The sequence below is a fragment of the Perissodus microlepis genome, chromosome 23 (assembly GCF_051167445.1).
Source record: "Perissodus microlepis isolate ML-2025 ecotype Zambia chromosome 23, ASM5116744v1, whole genome shotgun sequence".
NCBI lineage: Eukaryota > Metazoa > Chordata > Actinopteri > Cichliformes > Cichlidae > Perissodus > Perissodus microlepis.
In genome coordinates this window covers 40,365,237-40,385,929 of record NC_140482.1, presented here as the reverse complement: position 1 = coordinate 40,385,929, position 20,693 = coordinate 40,365,237, and the positions used below count along the sequence as shown (strand labels likewise).

Sequence of the window (20,693 nt, the reverse complement as noted above, 5' to 3'; positions counted from 1 at the left end):
GTGGCGCTGAGTAGGCTGCCAACCCTGCGGTATTGGGCCATCAGTACCAGGGAGGACTCCGGCCTGTACCAAGGAAAGCGTGGATCCAGTGTCTATCAGGGCTCTACAGGTGGTGCCGGCAAGGTCACAGTCCAGATACAGTCCCCGTGTCTGGCCGAGCCGGCCAACCCGCAAGTGTGATTCGGAGGACAGAGTGGTGGCAGGGGGCAGTTCCTCCGTTGTGCCACCCCGCCTTAGTTTAACGGCAGCTGGGGTGCCAGGCTTTGTGGGCTTGGCGCTGGACAGTAGCGTGCGATGTGGCCTGGTTCTCCGCACCGATGGCAGTTACCACTGGATTGGCCTCCTGCTCGCCTATTCCCTCGCCGAGATCGCCAGGGTGGTGTGTTGGTGGTTTGGCGGGCCTCCTCCTCCTGGTCGCTCCTTTTGTAGTCCGTTTGGCGCACTTGGTGACTTATGCCAGGGCTGCGTGCACCTGGGCTGAGCACATGCTCCACTCTTTCGGCCTCAGTTAGAGCTGCTGCCAGGGTTTCTGGTGCATGCAGACGTATGTGCTCTTGTAGTCGTTTTGGCTGGAGACCCCGGACAAAAGCCTGGAGAGCAAGCTCTTCTTGTGCTGCAGCATCAAAAGCAGGGTACCCTCTACGTGCATAAAGACGTAGGTCAGCAGCATAAGCACCCAGACTCTCCTCTTGTCTCCGTGGGCAGCTAGCAAGTTTATCCCGGGCATCATCTGCATGTGTACGGAGGCCAAACCTGCTCTGCATTGCTCTGGCAACAGGAGGCCAACTTAAACGCTCTTCTGGCTGAAGATCTGTGAGGATCTGCAGGGCCCTGCCTTCCAAGGCGAGGGCGACTTGGACAGCTGTCTCCTCTGTTGACCATCCATTTAGCTGAGCAGCCAGCTGTACCTGGATAAGGTAGGTCTCTGGAGGTGCCTCCCCATTATAACGTGGCAGCTTCATGCTCCCCTGGACAGGAGCCCCTGATGGCAGTGGTGGCTGCACTTGGTCCTGGAGACAGTTGGCGTTGTCCCCCTTGGCTGCCAGCAATGAGGGTGTGCTGCTCCCAGGCATCACCATGAGTGGAGGCTGGCTGGCTGCTCGTGGTCTTGGAGCCTGCAGCATGCCTTGGCGGCTCCAACAGCTCCCCAGTGGGCAGGGGTGTGAGGCTCCATCTGGTAAGCCCCACAGATCTTCCCCTGGCTGACTTGCTGCTGCCCGGGGCTCTCCCCCATTCACCGCTTCCAGGCGAGTGATAAGCTCCTCAATCTTCCTCAGCTCCTCTTCCTCTTTCAGAATAGTGGCCATGCTCTTGGAATCCCACTTCTGACACCAATGTGGCATGCAGAGGAATCTTAACAGAGAAGCTCACAGAGAGAAATTGAGCTTGTTATTCAACCCCAAGCAGGTAGGGGGAGCTCTTTATTATAACACTTGCTTGTGCTACAATGTGCTTCAAGGTTCAACAACAGCACAACAGAAGTCACTCATGGTACAGCACTCTCTACAAAACAACATCTGTCAGTGACTCTGCACCACAGCGTAAACACAACATGCAAGATAACAGTTAAAAGTAACGTAACCATAAACAATAAAACAAGAACATCTAAACAGCAGCACATGTCCCAAGGCATGATGGGAGAGAACTAGCTGTTCCCCCAACACGCCACAATATTTTGTGTTTTTGTTTAGTTTTCACGGTGCATTGGCGTACCTCAGCACTGTTAGATTCTGAATGAATCTCAATGTAAAAATTACTGCACCCATCAAGGCTCTCTCTATTTCTTCCTTGGTCCAGGGGACTGCTACAGCTGTTGAAGCTAAAGGTTTCCGGAAGGAATTTTTCTGCTGTTTTCTGACCAGCGCATGGATTGTTCCCAAGATTGTTTGTGTCTCGGCGTTTCCTGGATCCTGTTGATGTCTGCTTAGTGCCCGTGGTCGGCTTTGATGACCTCCGCCGTGAAACCTGAGGCCGCTGCGTCGGATTTCTCGACTTGCTGAAGCCCGTGCTCCAGCTCCTGCTCCTGCCAGGATTGGCCTGGTGAGTGACAGATCGCTTTTGAACGACACTTTTGATCTTCGGGACTTTTTCGGTTCCCGTGATCTGGATTTCCTGTGTGTGACTGAGACGTAGCTGAGTGGTGGTGAGTCCAGTGCTCTGTCTGAACTTCTACCAGTGGATTGCTGCTATTTTAACTTGCCACGGACGTCAAGCGGAGGTGGAGGCACAGCGGCTATTTACAAAAAGGATGACAAATGTAAGCAGTGTTTTCTGAAGCCTTCATTCTCCAGCTTCGAACTTACCTCGCTTGAGGTGAGTCACACAAACCCGGTTTTCTGCGCCTCATCTATCGCCCCCCGAAATACAACAAGAACTTCATAAACGACTTCTCTGATTTTCCAGCTGGGATTATGCCCAACTATGATCATGTTCTTTGATCATTTATTTATGATCAAATTAAAAAATATTTTCCCAAAAGTTTACATAATGAATGACATACAACACAAAAGCAAATGTACTATGTACTAACTCATATCACCATCAATGAAAATAAGTTGGGGGTTTCTTATTATTATTTTACAATAATTTTAGTTCAAAGTAATTCAGTGAGTGCTGTCAGGGAACATGTTAACTATCAGAAAGGAGCGGTCAACAGGCAATTAGCCCACTTTAAAGTCCAGAAAGAGTAATTTATCATTTTTATAATATAATTCCATCCAAAATACTTTGAAACATATGCTGTTGGGTAAATATCATGGTATGCTAACTATATTTAAAAAATAAACTGGGTTGCACCAGGTACCTTGACCTCAAAACCTTTTTTCTGAAGATTAGTATCAATAAGTTGCTGCACATTCAGGACACAGATGTTGCAACACGGATTGCTCATTGCCATTCATTAACTAAAATACACACACACACACACACACACAGTTTCTGTTTTATATGTTAGTGAGCTTAGTTTTTAAACATTACCTGTGAAGCAATTTAAACACACATGGCTTTAGCCTGTACAAATACAACTGACTTGACTTTAGTAAAATACATAAAACTAATGTTACAGACAGCTTAGAGCAAAGAGATATAGGTGTGTTTTGTGCAGATTATTTTCGATACCTATTGTTTAATGTTAATTTTCAACATTTTTAAACTTGTGCTAGCACTGTCTCTTTGCCTAATATTGACATGCTTCCAGTTTTCAGGCTTTTAGTGCCTTTTCATGCTTTATTACATGAAATGGATGGTGTTAGGGAGAAATATTTTCATGTATGGTTAAGATGTCCTTTTATACTTCTATATTTTTTGTATTGCAGGGATAAAGGAAAGTGGAATCAGCCATTCCACAACTTGTTGTTGCCAAAAGATGTATAAAGTTCAGGGCCTGTGTGTGTATATGAACAACACAGTTTCATACAGGAGAAACCTTCTTGGCTCTGGGTGTGATAACATAGTGTTCTCTGCAATAAGAAAGAGAGACTTTATTGTGTCGGTTAAAGCTGATATCAGCATGACAATAAAACATCCCTGATAACAACTGAGGTAAGGTGTTTTCTCACACGGGGCACTCTGTCAAGTGAGATCTCTCACTGTAAGCCAATGACTGTTGCCATGTGGAAAGACTATCAGGAGAACAAATCAGGGACTGCCAAGTCTTAACCACGGCTCTTTCCCTGTGTCATTCTTTCAACCAATCAGACAGATGCACATTCTCATGTAAATCTTTTCTATAACTGCTAAGATAGTTTACTCTCTTTTGGAAGTTGACTGCTTGCAGACTGTAGTTTTCTGAACAGAAGAGATCATTGTATGTGCTGATTTTTGATCATCCAATGCTTTAATAAATACACCAAAAGACGAAGCGTTTTGACTGCAGGTTCCTAAAAGTGGATAAATGATCATGCTAACAATGGTGATAGCAAGACAATTTAAAAGACCCGCCTTTAAAATATAAGAATATAAAGTCGTTGTACTCCAACCCACCTCTGGCGCTGGTGCCCTACCCTCAATTTTAAATGCATTTAGACACTAAGGGTTTTCGGGAGGAGCCGTGCTGCTCTCTGAGAGGAAGCTAGTACCATGCTCTCCTGAGTTTTAAATGCACTTTAGAACAGCACACAGCAACACTACATATGAGCGGGCGTAGGGAGGTTTGAGGTCTTCACTCACCCCGGTTCTGTTAGCCGTCAGACTGGGGTCTGGGATGCGGGGCCTCCCTGCTACTGCAGATAAGGAGGTGGTCCGCTTGCCTCCATCCCAGAGAGAAGGGTTACATCTCCTGGGTCTAGGTGCGGCTTGCCCCTCTGGGGGCGGGGGTACCTGGACCTGGGATATAGAGTATGTTTGGGGAGTGCGACTGTCTGTGCAGTGTCTATTTGTGTCTGTCTACACGTTGGGTGAGTGCCGAGTATTTGGTTGTGCATATGGGGGTGGGAATGCACGTCTGTGTCCGCGTGTGCCTGTTCGTCTGTGTCTATATGTCAGGTTGGGTCTTAGACTCAACCTCTCTGGGTACATCTCAGGCCCTCTAAAGTATGGAGGCCTATCTCCCCTCACCACACTCCCTGCCGGTGGCTGATGCCCTCAGACGTTGGTGTGTTGGTGGTCCTTGTCGTCTGGGGCTGGGCGCTCACGCATGTACCGGCTCACTCCTGGTGGCCGATTGGCGGGGCCGGGCGCCTGTGGCCCGGCTGGGCTCCTTCCGGGGGGTGGGATGCCCTCAGGCCTCTGGCCTCTGGGCCTGAAGCTCGGTCCTCTCTGGCACAGCTGGCTGCCGGCAGAGCCCGCGGGCACGCCACTGCAACCCCCTCTGGCCTCTGCTCCGTAGCTGCGGGGTGACCTCTCCTTTGGGGCTCTACTCAGCTCTTCCCAGGAGGGTGGCACGGTTCCCCCCCCTTTGGTGGTCCTCCTCGGGTCCTTGTACTCTGGGGCCTCTGGATATCTGGGGCCTGGATCTCCTCCATACCTGCTTCATACCCTGGTGGACGGGGCTATGGCTCCCCACACTCCCTAGCAGATCGTTACATGGAGAAACCTTTGGAATACAAGCATGCTGATCCACACAGGTGTACACACGGGTGTTCACAGACGCGGACTACACCTTTCTTGGCTGCTGCCTCAAAGCACATTGTGCGCTGTCTATCTTGCGTGCTGCACAATATCGTTTATTATTTAGTATCTACTGTTATCTACTGCTAGCTAGTTTATTGTGATGGTGCTGTTTTTTATTATGTTGCTCTTTGTTGTTTGCTTTCTCTTCTGTTTTTTTTCTCCATACAGGTGATCCAGGTGTTTTGTTTGTTTGTTTGTTTGTTTTTTCCTTTCTTCCCCCTTTCTCACGTCTCTTCTCCCCTCTGGTTTTCTTTCTCTCCCTCTCTTTCTTTCATTCTTTCTCCCTGTCCTATCCCCCAGTCATGTCTGTCCCGTTTGTAGCAACTGAAAATAAAATAAATTCATAATTATAATAAAGGTCAATCAAATGGACCAATATGGCAAGGCCATGATGATCCACTTGGTAAAATAAATCTGCTTGGCATCTTTCTTGGCCTTAAGACAACAATTCTGATGGCTAAAGATCCAAACGGGACACAAAAAATAAATAAATAAATAAATAAATAAAATAAAATATAAGAACAAAAAAACGTAAATGCATAATTTTGCCATTTAACTTTTATTTAACCTTTAGCAAACAGCCAAAAAACAGAAAGTGCCCAGATTAAGCTTGTAGTGCAGAGAATATTCCATTTATGACACCATTAGCTCATTATTACAGGAAATACTCAAGTTAACATGTTGCCTCTGAAGTCTGCAGCCTCTCCTGTGAGACTGAGAAAGAAAGCAGCTTTACTTCTTGCTTTCTTTGACCAGTTGTTCATGCTAACAATGGTGATAGCAAGACAATATAAAAGACCCGCCTTTAAAATATAAGAACAAAAAACATAAATGCATAATTTTGCCAGTTAACTTTTATTTAACCTTTAGCAAACAGCCAAAAAAAAGTGTCGAGATTAAGAATTCTCCACCATTTATGACTTGATTAGCTTATTGTTACAGAATGTACTCAAATTAACTTGTTGCCTCTGAAGTCTGCAGCCTCTCCTGTGAGACTGAGTAAGAAAGCAGCTTTACTTCTTGCTTTCTTTGACCAGTTGTTCCACTTCCTTCATGAAGCGCAGACAGAGCTCATCCTGCCACGGCAGAGCAACACACTGAACCGCCACAGGTAGACCCTCACCACCAGTCACTGCCTGAACACAAAAACACACTCCTGTCACTTAATGCTCAGCAGCTGAACGCACCACAGTCTCCTTCATCCACCTACTGTAATAAAAAAAACCCTCTATAAATATTGGAGCCGCAATAGACTGATGTGGTTCAGTTCTTGGTTCTGTGTAAAGTCATGTTAAGTACATAGAATTGAAGTGAATGTTCAGAGTAATACATCACATTTTTAAATAACATTCCACAGAAAAAAATTGCATTAAATTGCATTTCTTAATTTAGCTATTACAAGATAAAACTGATACTAAGGGAAAAATTTGATTCAAGCAAGTAATGTTTATTATTACTTCAACATGCACAGATGAGTAATAGGGAACATCAAACGATGAGCTCTCCATAGCCCGAGACAGATGTGCTACAGCAGCTGATTGAAACCACATTAAAGTACACTGACGCACATTTACAAGTATTCAAAAAAAAAATCTATATTTTAGACTTTACATCAGGGTCTCCTGACTTGTTGTTGCTGCATAAAAAGCTAGCCTGACACTGAGTCTAAGACAACAGATTTACTAAACAGGGCAAAAGAGCACAATCCCCAAATAGTGCGGATAGGTGTTTAGCTAGAAAAAAAAATGGTTTTGCAGAGTTCACGTGAAAGTTATGTAGAGGTCCTTCTCAAAAAATTAGCATATTGTGATAAAGTTCATTATTTTCTGTAATGTACTGATAAACATTAGACTTTCATATATTTTAGATTCATTACACACAACTAAAGTAGTTCAAGCCTTTTACTGTTTTAATATTGATGATTTTGGCATACAGCTCATGAAAACCCAAAATTCCTATCTCAAAAAATTAGCATATTTCATCCGACCAATAAAAGAAAAGTGTTTTTAATACAAAGAAAGTCAACCTTCAAATAATTATGTTCAGTTATGCGCTCAATACTTGGTTGGGAATCCTTTTGCAGAAATGACTGCTTCAATGCGGCGTGGCATGGAGGCAATCAGCCTGTGGCACTGCTGAGGTGTTATGGAGGCCCAGGATGCTTCGATAGCGGCCTTAAGCTCATCCAGAGTGTTGGCTCTTGCGTCTCTCAACTTTCTCTTCACAATATCCCACAGATTCTCTATGGGGTTCAGGTCAGGAGAGTTGGCAGGCCAATTGAGCACAGTAATACCATGGTCAGTAAATCATTTACCAGTGGTTTTGGCACTGTGAGCAGGTGCCAGGTCGTGCTGAAAAATGAAAAAACTTCAGGCATTTCCCTCGCCCCAGTGTTCCTCCAGACTCTGGCACCTTGATTTGCGAATGACATGCAAAAGTTGCTTTCATCCAAAAAAAAGTACTTTGGACCACTGAGCAACAGTCCAGTGCTGCTTCTCTGTAGCCCAGGTCAGGCGCTTCTGCCGCTGTTTCTGGTTCAAAAGTGGCTTGACCTGGAGAATGCGGCACCTGTAGCCCATTTCCTGCACACGCCTGTACACGGTGGCTCTGGATGTTTCTACTCCAGACTCAGTCCACTGCTTCCGCAGGTCCCCCAAGGTCTGGAATCGGTCCTTCTCCACAATCTTCCTCAGGGTCCGGTCACCTCTTCTCGTTGTGCAGCGTTTTCTGCCACACTTTTTCCTTCCCACATTCCCACTGAGGTGCCTTGATACAGCACTCTGGGAACAGCCTATTCGTTCAGAAATTTCTTTCTGTGTCTTACCCTCTTGCTTGAGGGTGTCAATGATGGCCTTCTAGACAGCAGTCAGGTCGGCAGTCTTACCCATGATTGCGGTTTTGAGTAATGAACCAGGCTGGGAGTTTTTAAAAGCCTCAGGAATCTTTTGCAGGTGTTTAGAGTTAATTCGTTGATTCAGATGATTAGGTTAATAGCTCGTTTAGAGAACCTTTTCATGATATGCTAATTTTTTGCGATAGGAATTTTGGGTTTTCATGAGCTGTATGCCAAAATCATCAATATTAAAACAATAAAAGGCTTGAACTACTTCAGTTGTGTGTAATGAATCTAAAATATATGAAAGTCTAATGTTTATCAGTACATTACAGAAAATAATGAGCTTTATCACAATATGCTAATTTTTTGAGTAGGACCTGTATGTGTACGCGTGTACATCTGTGATCTCATGTATTGTCAAAGTGCATGCAGCTGAATTTGTGTAGATCCACCAGTAATAAGTAATGGTGTTGGAGCACAGCTGATGTGCTGAAAACCGTGTGCTGTTTACACTCATTATAACTGTTTAAGTGGAGTGTGATAAAACTTTAAGGAAAAATGTATTTTTAAATTTTATCAACATAAATACATTGTTTAGTATGATGTCCATCAAAGGTCTGATTCTTCTGAGGATGGGGTCTAAAATCAGTGCTGTCCTCCTGCCTGTTTCTCCATTTTTTGGCCGTTTCTCTTTGAACCCTATTGCACAGGCTGTGAAACTGAAGAGCTGGAAGCAGTTTTGTTGCTGCTGGCATTGTGTGACTCGTTTAGCTTGAAGGTTACAAGCCACCTCTGACTTCATTGAATAAATTTAGCATTGAGTGCAATGTTCCCTCAATTTTTCACGTGTCTGAGCGAACACAAAAACTCCCTGAGCGGTCCCTTGGACCACTGTGAGCAACAGCAGACGTGTGCACTGTGGTCACGCCAGCATCGAATCCATCCAAGTTACATGGTTTATTAAAATAATCAAATTACAGTATTTACATTTATGTTACACTACTTTTAATTAAGTGCTTTAGCCCACCTACAATGAAAATGTAAAAAAAAAAATCTAGTCATTGACCTGTGTAGTATGTTAACACTATTGGAAGTAAAAATAACTTGAACTCCAATTTCGAAAACACAACTTTCTTTTTTTTTTATTAGTTTTTTTATATAGCTCTGACTTGTATTATGAGTCTGAGTCTGTGGTCTGGGAGAGAGTCCTGTAACTCTGTCTGCAAAATACAGTAAATAACCACCAATGCTGGGCAATTAATTATACAGTTATAGTGCGATCGTGGCTCAAAGAGTTGGCAGTTCGTCTTGTAATCGGAAGGTTGCTGGTTCGAGCCCCAGCTCGGACAGTCTCAGTCATTGTGTCCTTGGGCAATACACTTCGCCTACTGGCGGCGATGGCGCAATATGGCAGCCTCGCCTCGGTCAGTAAATGTAAACCACGATAGAGGAAGGAAGAAAACCAAACATTGCAGATATTTTTATCATAACTCTGGTTTTACGTGGCCTATCAACACAATTTAAAAACTGGTATAAAGTCCTCACTTTTTCCGTCAATTTCTCCGTCTGTCCTGCTCACATCTCCAATGGTTGTACACGTTGTCATTAACATGTCTTCACTCCACATCAGCCACGCCGCTTTGCCAGCTAAAAGACCGGTGTCGGCACATAAGGACGCTGTCATAGCCTGTCAACCACGTTGATTAGCTGCGTATATACGAATGTGAATCGCATCATTGGCTGGACTATGGGATAAGGTGGCATCGTTCTAATCCCATACGGGAGCAGCCAGTCACTCACTGACTAACACTACAAAACAGAATTGTTAAAGTATTAATTTTAATTTCAATTCAGGTTAGAATTTTTTTGTGCGCAACGCAGATTTTCTGTGCGCAGAGGCCGTGCCAGCAGTGCGCAATTGCGCACGTGCGCAGCTTAGAGGGAACATTAATTGAGTGGTTTGGTAGTCAGTTCCTTGGAATGGTTAGTCTGATTAGCTATCGATCTTGCTTATCGGTTGCACTTGCACATGAGATACAATCAGCTGATTTCAATTCATATGCCGCAGGGCGAAAATAGTGACACAGTCAGTTTAAATTGCAGAAAAGAACGAGCGTTAAGGTACAGTGAAAACGTCCAGAACAGAAACAACTGCAACAGTTTTTAATCTACTGCACAATATTTTAAGGCATTTATCTGCTATAAAAAGACGGGCCAGGAAAATCTCATTCACATTCTCTGTATTTTATCCTCAGTTACTTTGACACAAAGGCATCTGCTGTGATGCTTACACCTCTAATGAGGTCTCACATGTGTCAGCTTTTTTTATACAAATATAAAAATAGGGATATGTACTGATAAATGATCAGAATTATAATATTTCTGGAGATCTGAGTTAAAACTGAATTGACTGGAGTCAAAATCAATACGCAGCACTAATTTTATGGAGAAATACGAATGTAATGTAATGAGTTGTGTAACAAATTGGCTTCACCTGGGAATAATTAAGTAATGTACTGGATGGCCTGGCCTGACACAACGTGTTAGTAAATCTGTCTCTATGTTCTCACTCAGTCTTATCTCACTGGTACATGTTGCCTACCTCTTTGAAGAGTTTGTCCCACATGTCCTGATAACAGCCCTTATAGTGCTTGAGTTCCTCCTCATCCTTTGCGGTCACTGTGGAAACAGTGACTACACCCGCAGGAAAGGTAAGGAGATTGTAGAGTATCGTGTAGCTGGCAGCAGCTGAAAGTGTAGAAAACAAAAATAAAGAAACATAAACACAATTCTTAGCCTTTAAAAATGTTGTTAAATGTTGATGTTTAAAGTGTTCACATTTTAAACATCTTTAAAGTTCTTAGATTACAGTGTTTTAAAAACAAAGTGATAGATACAAAAACTAAGTTGTCTGTCATACACAGTTTGGCATACTTGAGGTTTTGCCACAGTATAAGAAGTTGTAGGCTGGTCCAATCACAGGACACAGCAGCACATCAATGTTGCAGCTCCTCCAATGTGCTATTGTCTCTTGAATGTAGTCCTAAAGAAAACACAGGAAATCTCAATTTCATCTTCCGACTTTCATACGTGACCATGCATCATCAGCTGACAGTACCTCAACAGCAGCATGTTGCTTCCACAGCTCTGGAACAGATCTAAAAATGAAGCAGAATGTTTGGATACAATTCCTAGCACATGGAAATGTAACAAAGAAACGAAGAATTGAGCACAAACGAAAAATTTCAAGAATACTTTCTCACCCAACTCCACAAAGAGCACCAAAGTTGGCAGAAACACGAGGAAACTGCCCAAAAAATTATAGCCCAGCATTATTCTAGTCTAAATGTTTTATTAGACTGAACTGTCAAATTAACTTAAGAACCAATGTCTAAATTTATATGTTCCTGTCACAGAATTAGAGGACTCACCACGGGTTTGAGCAAGAATGAAATGGTTTTCTTCAACCACTTGGGAAAGCCGTAAGGAAAAACCTGAGGCTCCAGACAAGGGTCCACAGGTCCCCCTTCCCTAAAATGAAAGAGATCATTGGCACAGGAGAAAACAGTCTGTTCAGAGACACTGAACTGAGAATTACTGTAATGGTTTCAAAAAGAACCACAACCCTATGTTGTTCATAAAGACAATGGCAGCATGGTGATGTTTAGTGGTTAGAACTAAAAAGAAACAAAATCTCTAAATGTTAGATGATTTAAGTTTAGAAAACAAATGGTAATAACTGACTTATTAAATGGAACAACTCACAGTTTTTGTAGCAGGGTGGTAGCTCCATCTGCAAATAAACCCTTTATCAAAAGCTCAGGGATAGTTTGATCCATGTTCAGTGGACAGTAAGGGACGAGCTAAAGACACAAATATCAACACTGAGGACCTATGACTCATATCACATGCGTGGCTTGACAGTGATCATAGTGTGTGTGGTGACGTCTTACTGTGTGCCCTGCTTGCTCTAGCAGAGCTTTGACCTCTCTGACGCTTCGGGCCATGCTTGGAGATGGATGCGTGTAGCCATCGCTTTCCAAATAACCAATCCTTAGAGGTCTGGAGCTTCTGTATATCTAAGGGTCAATCATTTTTACTTCCTCAGTCAATTAAACATAATCAGTTTGCAAAGGTTAAGATTACAGCCTGTAAAGTTAGTTCTGTATCTCAGGAGATTAATAACAGGTGAGGTAAGAGAAATATAAAGTGAAGCATTAGGACAACTATGTATCGGCTTAATTTGTAGTTTTTAACCAAAAGAATAATCATTAACAGATTATATGAACCTCACAGTACAGGACACACCTCCATGTTAAAAGGTAATGGTGGAACAGTGGGGTCCAAAGAAAACATGTGGTCACAAAGAAGTGCCTGCATGCACAGAGCCAGGCTGTCCACATCTCTTGCCATGGGTCCAGGAGATGACGGCACTAGTTTCATACGAAATATAAAGCAGTGACTCAAATATTTGAGATAGTTTGTGTTGGTGAAATATTGCTATACAGTGGTTATGTAACTACATTTACTTTATATGTAAAGTAGATATGTTTCTTACCTGACTTTTGCCCTCGATAAATTGGACGAAGCCCCTGTAAACTAATCATTACCCAAAAGTGTTAATAAAGCTTAACTCAGCAATGTATAATAAATTTCCAGGAAACTGACTGAATGAGACCCACCTGAGCCGACCTGCAGTTGGCTTGAAACCACAGATTCCACAGAAGGATGCAGGAATACGGATACTGCCACCTATATCAGTGCCTATACCAAGCAGGGAGCCCCCTCCCCCGATGAGAGCCCCCTCCCCACCAGATGAACCTCCAGAGGTCTTCTGGGGGTTATGAGGGTTCACAGTCTGCCCGTAGATAGGATTACTGCAGTCATAGCTGTCAACAGACAGTTAATGAGTCTTTGCATATTATTTTCATTCATATTTTCATTATTTGCACATTTGGAATGGACAAAGGCAACTTAATACATGCACACAGTTTTAAATGTGCTGTATATTTTTATGTGAGTAACTGATAAAAGATGTACTTTAAAAGAGCTTGAGGCAAGTTGGTTCTCACAAAGGGAATAGCTCCTTGTTTCTTCAGGACTTGAACAAGCACACTGTCCTTTTCAGCGGGCTGGTCCAGGTTAATGACCACACCACAAGAACAGTCATGATTCTAGTGTTGGAAAAAACAAAGATGATAATGTTACATCAAATACCTGAGCTATGATGCTCGAGAATACTGTACCATACTTATAAACACTGATGGGAAATACTTCAATACTCCCAACCCCCAGAGGGGCCACGGTCGCCCCGTGGCTCAGGGGGTTGGGAAGCGCATCTGTAACCGGAAGGTCGCCGGCTCGATCCCCCAGGGCAGCTGTGGCTACAACTGTAGCTTGCTTCCACCAGTGAGTGAATGAATAGTGCCATTGTAAAGCGATTTGGGTGCCTTGAAAAGCGCTATATAAATCCAATCCATTATTATTAACTGTAACTGAAATTTGCATTGCATAACCTTTGTAATACCTTAAATGCAAGATTTTCTTTGATGCTAACTGGAACTCCGTACAAGAGACCATCCTTGTTGGAGCCAACAGTTGTCAGCTGGTCCAAACTCTCCAGCAAAACTTCAGTGCAGCAGTTCAGCTTTTGGTTTACAGCCAGAGTCTGTTGGAAAGGAAACAAGCACAGACAGTTTGAGATTAACTTATTTACCTAAAGGGATTTTAATCTTTGTAAAATATTAAACTCTTGTTGGAAACACAAACATTACTTGACACATCAGTCTGTGTTGCTTATATGAATATTATTATCCAGTGTGTCTAAACTTAAACTGTAATAAGACACAATTCTGTGTAAAAAGAACTAAAAAGCAGTGAGTTATAAGTAGGAGTAATGTCAAAAATAAACAACATTAAGATAAGTCTGAGTAATTTAAATGATTACTTGTTTAAAAAATGACTTTTGCTGTATTTTATCTATTATGAAAGATTTGTGTCATGCTGGATATTGAACCTTTTCCATGTAACAGTAAAGCACATCCTCGGGGGTAAGTGAGCCTTCCTTCAGCTGCTGCGTCAGCTCAGACAGGGAGAGCGTCAGGATCAAAGCAGAGTCAGTTGTTGGATGCTAGGAGACACAGACCCACACAGAATCATTATGTTATTATTTCTTTTAAAGGCTGCAACAAAGAGACGCAACCACATCCATGTACAGATTCAGGATTCTTCCTTCCACTTTTTTTTTTTACAAACTTTCTCAAACACAGCAATGAGTTCACTGCACTTAAACGGTCTGCAAAGGCATAACTTTCATTTTCATGCTCAAGCATGGAGACATTGCAAAGTGCCAGTATTTTGGTATTTAATGACTACACCTCTGCCAGGTTAAACTAAAAGCAGATCATTAGCTGAGATTTCTCGATAAAGAGAAAGTAGAAAAACCCCCAAAGCTCTGAACTCTCACCGACTGTTTGTACCGGAGCACCGCCTGCTCTGCCCGCTGCAAGCTCTCATCTCTCCTGTTTCTGGCTCTCTTGATCTTTTCCTCTGCCTGTCGGAGGCTGTTGATCTTTTTCACCCGCACAACCAGGTATCCCACAATGCAAGCAAAACCAGTGAGCAGAGCCGCTGTCCAGTTGTCCATCTTCACTCTCTTAATAAACAGTTCAGTGTTCTGCGTGGCTTTCGTCTTTGCCCTGTGGCTGCAAAATGCAAAAATCCAAGTGGACCTAACAGTCAGATGTTTAAACACGACGACAGGCTTGTCTTGTTTTAGGCGTGGCCGTGTTGTGCATGTACCGTAGCTTCCCTAATCTACATGCACAGCAACATGGCCATTCATTTCAATAATAACCCACGTTCTAAAATGTAAAATCTAATTAGTTCTCAGAATGTAAAGAAATTATGCAAAATCGTTGCCTTAAAGAAAAGTACAGCTTACTTAAGATTGCTGAGTTAGAGCAACTTATTCATTGTGAGTACACAGCAGTAAGAATAGCTTGATTTTTCTGAGTGAGAAATACTAAATGGTTATCCACTGACATAAACATTTATTGTTCAGCTAAATTAAAAAATAGTTTGTGGTAACTTACGTTTTAACATTTTGCTTATGTGACCAAGTGGTCGGCGGGGTTATAAAAGAATAATAAAATGACAACGCTACCTAGGGGAATTTCACCCCCAGGAAATATATATTTAAGAAAAATAGATAAAAGGAATAAAGAGAGGCCGCACAGATTCAACGATGCACACCGAGGCAGATTGGCTCCAATATTAAAACTGTTTTATTTATAGTAAAAAAAAAATATATATATTAGAAAACCAAATGTAGCGTCGTTGTTGACAGTGTCCTAAAGTTTTAGGACACTGTCAACAACGACGCACCACAAGAAGAAAATCACTACAGCCCACCCGGTGCTGTACAAAAGAAAGTGCGAAAATGACCACCTGAGGTCTCAGGGCCACTGGCACGTCCTCAGTTCACTGAAATAAAACACAGAAATACGTTAAAAGAATAAAAGGACACTGAGCGTCCGGCTCGCTACAGATCATAAAAAACTAAAACCAACTTTAATAAAAGAAATTACACGCGCGCGCGCACTCACACACGCACACACACACACCATACTGGAAGGCTTACGCCCCACGAGTCAACTACAACTCGTGCTGGTAGTAATTGTCCAGGCGTCGATCACAAGCCGGTCTGAGGCAGTTTACGGTTCCCAGCACGACACTCGGGCAGAGGATCGCTCCAGCCCGATCATAGAGGCGTAGGTACAAGCAACAATCCAGAATAAAATAAAATAAAACCAGGCGAACGAGAAAAAGATAAGCCTACAGTTTCACGACGAGACAAGACAAGACAGCAGGCTCCACCGAGGAGGAGCCCTCACAACAGCAGCTGGGAAGGCGTTTCACTCTTCCGATTAAGGTCGGGCAGTTTGCCACGGAGATGTGAAGGCAGCAATCAAACCCTAAAACAACAGATAAATATAACATTAGCCTCCGGTAATTGTGAACGCTAATAAAAGTAGTAGGGCCGGAGGCGCTATACTCTCACTGGTGGAGATAACTCGAGCACCTCTCTCCGCAACGCCGGAATAAAACAGAAACTGCCGCGCTGTAGTTGTCATATGATCTACTCGCTTGCTGATCAATCCGTTGTGGTGTGCCAGCATTGACTGCTGCTTTTTGCCAAACGGATGGGAGGAATAAACCAGGAGAACACCGGCTTAACTTTATATGGACTGGCGCCACCCTGCAATCAATATGCAAGTGGGTTCCCAATTAACCTAGTGGCGCAGTAGAGCGAGCGCAGTAGAGCGAGCGAGGGAGAGAGAAAAAGAAAGGCGAGTAGCCCATCCGGCTACACTTACATACAAATTAAATGCAACTAAATCCCATTAAATTGGTATCACTGTTGACTTAAAAGATTTCTAGTCCAACAACACAATAAACAATATATAAAGTGTATGTAAATATGAATACAAAATAATAATGAAAAACACTTCTTGTAAAGCGTTAAATCAGCGTAACGATTATTTTTAAACGCAAAAAATTGATCAGCCAACATACTGGAAACTGTTCTCCCGAACAACAAACCACCACTACTGTAGCTGGTGTTATTTAATGTTTTAAATGTTTTCAAATCAACATTTCATATTTTTATTTTATATATGCATCTGTTACACGATTTAAACTTTAATAACTTCACAACGAATAAAAGCCTCGGATGTAATCCTTTTGAAACTACGTTCACATAACTTTGTATTGCAATTTACATTAATGATATCGGCTGTTGAAGCTAAAGGTTTCCCGAAGGAATTTTTCCGCTGTTTTCTGACCAGCGCATGGATTGTTCCCAAGATTGTTTGTGTCTCGGCGTTTCCTGCTTCCTGTTGATGTCTGCTTAGTGCCCGTGGTCGGCTTTGATGACCTCCGCCGTGAAACCTGAGGCCGCTGCGTCGGATTTCTCGACTTGCTGAAGCCCGTGCTCCAGCTCCTGCTCCAGCTCCAGCTCCTGCTCCAGCTCCTGCTCCAGCTCCTGCTCCTGCTCCAGCTCCTGCCAGGATTGGCCTGGTGAGTGACAGATCGCTTTTGAACGACACTTTTGTTGATGTTCTGGACTTTTTCGGTTCCCGTGATCTGGATTTCCTGTGTGTGACTGAGACGTAGCTGAGTGGTGGTGAGTCCAGTGCTCTGTCTGAACTTCTACCAGTGGATTGCTGCTACTTTAACTCGCCACGGACGTCAGGCGGAGGTGGAGGCACAGCGGCTATTTACAAAAAGGATGACAAATGTAAGCAGTGTTTTCTGAAGCCTTCATTCTCCAGCTTCGAACTTACCTCGCTTGAGGTGAGTCACACAAACCCGGTTTTCTGCGCCTCATCTATCGCCCCCCGAAATACAACAAGAACTTCATAAACGACTTCTCTGATTTTCCAGCTGGGATTATGCCCAACTATGATCATGTTCTTATTGCTGGCAATTTTAATATACGTGTGTTGTCCTGATAAACCACTGGTAAAGGACTTTTTGGGCCTTTTGACTCTTTTAACCTGGTATAGTCCGTGCCTGGCCCTACACATGAGCACGGACACACACTGGACCTTGTTCTTTCATGTGGTCTGCCTGTCACTAACCTGGAGATCTGTGACTCTGTGCACTCAGATCATATGCCTGTGTTATTCAATGTTGCTTTTACACATACTGCAGTTAAATCTCGCGCTGCCGCTCTGCACTGTCGGGTTATTAACCCCTCCACTGCCACGCAGTTTTCTGCTGCTTTTAATCAGCCCTGTGGCCCTTCTGACTTTGTCTCCTCTGATACAGAAGACCTTAATTCCTGGTCTTATTCTTGCTGTCAAACTATCTTGGAATCTGTGGCTCTAGATGTCATTTCAAACTCTAAGACTGCTGGAATTGCTACTAGAACACTGCCAAAGAGGCAAAAAGGGAATACTTTGCAAATATTATTTCTTCCAACAGTCATAACCCACTTGTGTTATTTAAAACCATTGAGGCTGTTCTTAATACTCCATTGAATGTCTGTTTGGAAGTTTCTGCTAATATGTGCAATCATTTTCTGAGCTTTTTTATAGTAAAGGATGTCACCACCAGGGCTCTCATACAGCTTCTGACTCTGACCTCTCTGTCTCTGTTGTTTTTACTCAGTTTGAGCTTGTGACTCTCTCTATTTTAGGGGATGTGGTTCATCATATTAGGCCTAGCAAATAGAACTCTTTCTGTCAGCCTTCTCAGATTTGTATCATCTTCTGCTCAGAATGCAACATTTAGATTTTTTTAATTTTATCATAAATAAATTATATTTTCCCAAAAGTTTACATAATGAATGACATACGACACAAAAGCAAATGTACTATGTACCAACTCATATCACCATCAATGAAAATAAGTTGGGGGTTTCTTATTATTATTTTACAATAATTTTAGTTCAAAGTAATTCAGTGAGTGCTGTCAGGGAACATGTTAACTATCAGAAAGGAGCGGTCAACAGGCAATTAGCCCACTTTAAAGTCCAGAAAGAGTAATTTATCATTTTTATAATATAATTCCATCCAAAATACTTTGAAACATATGCTGTTGGGTAAATATCATGGTATCCCAACTATATTTAAAAAATAAACTGGGTTGCACCAGGTACCTTGACCTCAAAACCTTTTTTCTGAAGATTAGTATCTATAAGTTGCTGCACATTCAGGACACAGATGTTGCAACACAGATTGCTCATTGCCATTCATTAACTAAAATACACACACACACACACACACACTGCTCGTGCCTATAGTACGACAACTTTTCTCCGTGCCCCTGGTACACTGCGCAGAAACACCTTGCCCCCCCACACACACACACACACACACACACACACACACACACACACAGTTTCTGTTTTATATGTTAGTGAGCTTATTTTTTAAACATTACCTGTGAAGCAATTTAAACACACATGGCTTTAGCCTGTACAAATACAACTGACTTGACTTTAGTAAAATACATAAAACTAATGTTACAGACAGCTTAGAGCAAAGAGATATAGGTGTGTTTTGTGCAGATTATTTTCGATACCTATTGTTTAATGTTAATTTTCAACATTTTTAAACTTGTGCTAGCACTGTCTCTTTGCCTAATATTGACATGCTTTTAGTTTTCAAGCTTTTAGTGCCTTTTCATGCTTTATTACATGAAATGGATGGTGTTAGGGAGAAATATTTTCATGTATGGTTAAGATGTCCTTTTATACTTCTATATTTTTTGTATTGCAGGGATAAAGGAAAGTGGAATCAGCCATTCCACAACTTGTTGTTGCCAAAAGATGTAATAGTTCAGGGCCTGTGTGTGTATATGAACAACACAGTTTCATACAGGAGAAACCTTCTTGGCTCTGGGTGTGATAACATAGTGTTCTCTGCAATAATAAAGAGAGACTTTATTGTGTCGGTTAAAGCTGATATCAGCATGACAATAAAACATCCCTGATAACAACCGAGGTAAGGTGTTTTCTCACACGGGGCACTCTGTCAAGTGAGATCTCTCACTGTAAGCCAATGACTGTTGCCACGTGGAAAGACTATCAGGAGAACAAATCAGGGACTGCCAAGTCTTAACCACGGCTCTTTCCCTGTGTCATTCTTTCAACCAATCAGACAGATGCACATTCTCATGTAAATCTTTCTATAACTGCTAAGATAGTTTACTCTCTTTTGGAAGTTGACTGCTTGCAGACTGTATGTTAGAGAGTTATCTCTGGGATGCTGGGATGATAGCTCCCTCAGGACTTAAACTCCGGTCAGAGAGTGGGGCACAGAGAGTGATGTCCGGATATACTTTAATGGAAGTTAACAGCAGCTCAACAGTACAGCAGTAGGCATACTTAACGAATGTGGGAGTGGTGGACAGACGTGTGGTTCTGAATAACAAGAAGCAAGAAGAAACAATTTTCACATGTAAATATAACAATCGTCACTTCCCAACATCATGCCAATATAATGAACTGTAACACAAATAATCAGCTGAATGCTCTGACATAAGAAAGTCCCACAATCCCATTTGAACAGGCAGGAAACAAGAATATCTGCATATCTCAGGCAACAGAAAAGACCTAATGCCCCCAAATTAGGAAAGGTCAGCAATTACGTGGTCTTCAGTGCCCTCTAGTGGCTAAATAACCCAACTGCGGTGCACAGATCCAACCCGCAACAAATGCTACGGTGGTAAGTCACATGCCTCTATCAATCTCGATAAATCTCCTAGCATAAACCCCCTGTAATTAACGTCAAAGTACAACCCGTGCTATAAGTGGAAATGGACTCGTAGAACTGGAGGGATTTTGACTTACATTTGCACAGGAACGCACACGGCTGGAGATCGCTATTCCCCCACACTCATGGAGAAAAACATGCCTAGTGCTCCTCCGACTCGTGATACAGCAGGACCGTCGTAAAAGCATGTGACGTCATCACCGTAGCAAACAGTAAGAACAAAGTGGAACTTATCGGCAGAAATGAACACTGCACTTATGGCGATGCGATTGAAATATAAGGAGACTTTCGGACACACTGTAGTTTTCTGAACAGAAGAGATCCATGTATGTGCTGATTTTTGATCATCCAATGCTTTAATAAATACACCAAAAGATGAAGCGTTTTGACTGCAGGTTCCTAAAAGTGGATAAATGATCATGAGAACAATGGTGATAGCAAGACAATATAAAAGACCCGCCTTT

General features: G+C 42.6%; 1 protein-coding gene across 4 annotated transcripts; it reads right to left on the bottom strand.

Moving 5' to 3' along the window:
• Window positions 1-5,649: 5,649 nt before the first annotated feature.
• LOC146362184 (vitamin D3 hydroxylase-associated protein-like) lies at window positions 5,650-20,625 on the bottom strand. Of its 4 annotated transcripts, none has more exons than XM_084922467.1 (16): window positions 20,307-20,625; window positions 14,412-14,649; window positions 13,962-14,075; window positions 13,473-13,613; window positions 12,986-13,119; window positions 12,628-12,834; window positions 12,504-12,544; window positions 12,254-12,378; window positions 11,899-12,024; window positions 11,711-11,808; window positions 11,377-11,476; window positions 11,209-11,252; window positions 11,064-11,103; window positions 10,880-10,988; window positions 10,548-10,693; window positions 5,650-6,245 (listed from the first exon to the last, which is right to left on the bottom strand). In XM_084922467.1, exons 2-16 carry the CDS (start codon window positions 14,589-14,591, stop codon window positions 6,123-6,125), a joined length of 1,728 nt encoding a protein of 575 aa, XP_084778593.1. In that variant the 5' UTR covers window positions 14,592-14,649; window positions 20,307-20,625; the 3' UTR covers window positions 5,650-6,122. The 4 variants fall into 4 exon arrangements, 3 of the variants coding, with proteins under 3 accessions (XP_084778593.1, XP_084778592.1, XP_084778591.1); XM_084922466.1 differs by lacking the exon at window positions 20,307-20,625 and adding an exon at window positions 15,395-17,029; XM_084922465.1 differs by lacking the exon at window positions 20,307-20,625 and having other exon boundaries at window positions 14,412-17,029.
• Window positions 20,626-20,693: the final 68 nt, after the last annotated feature.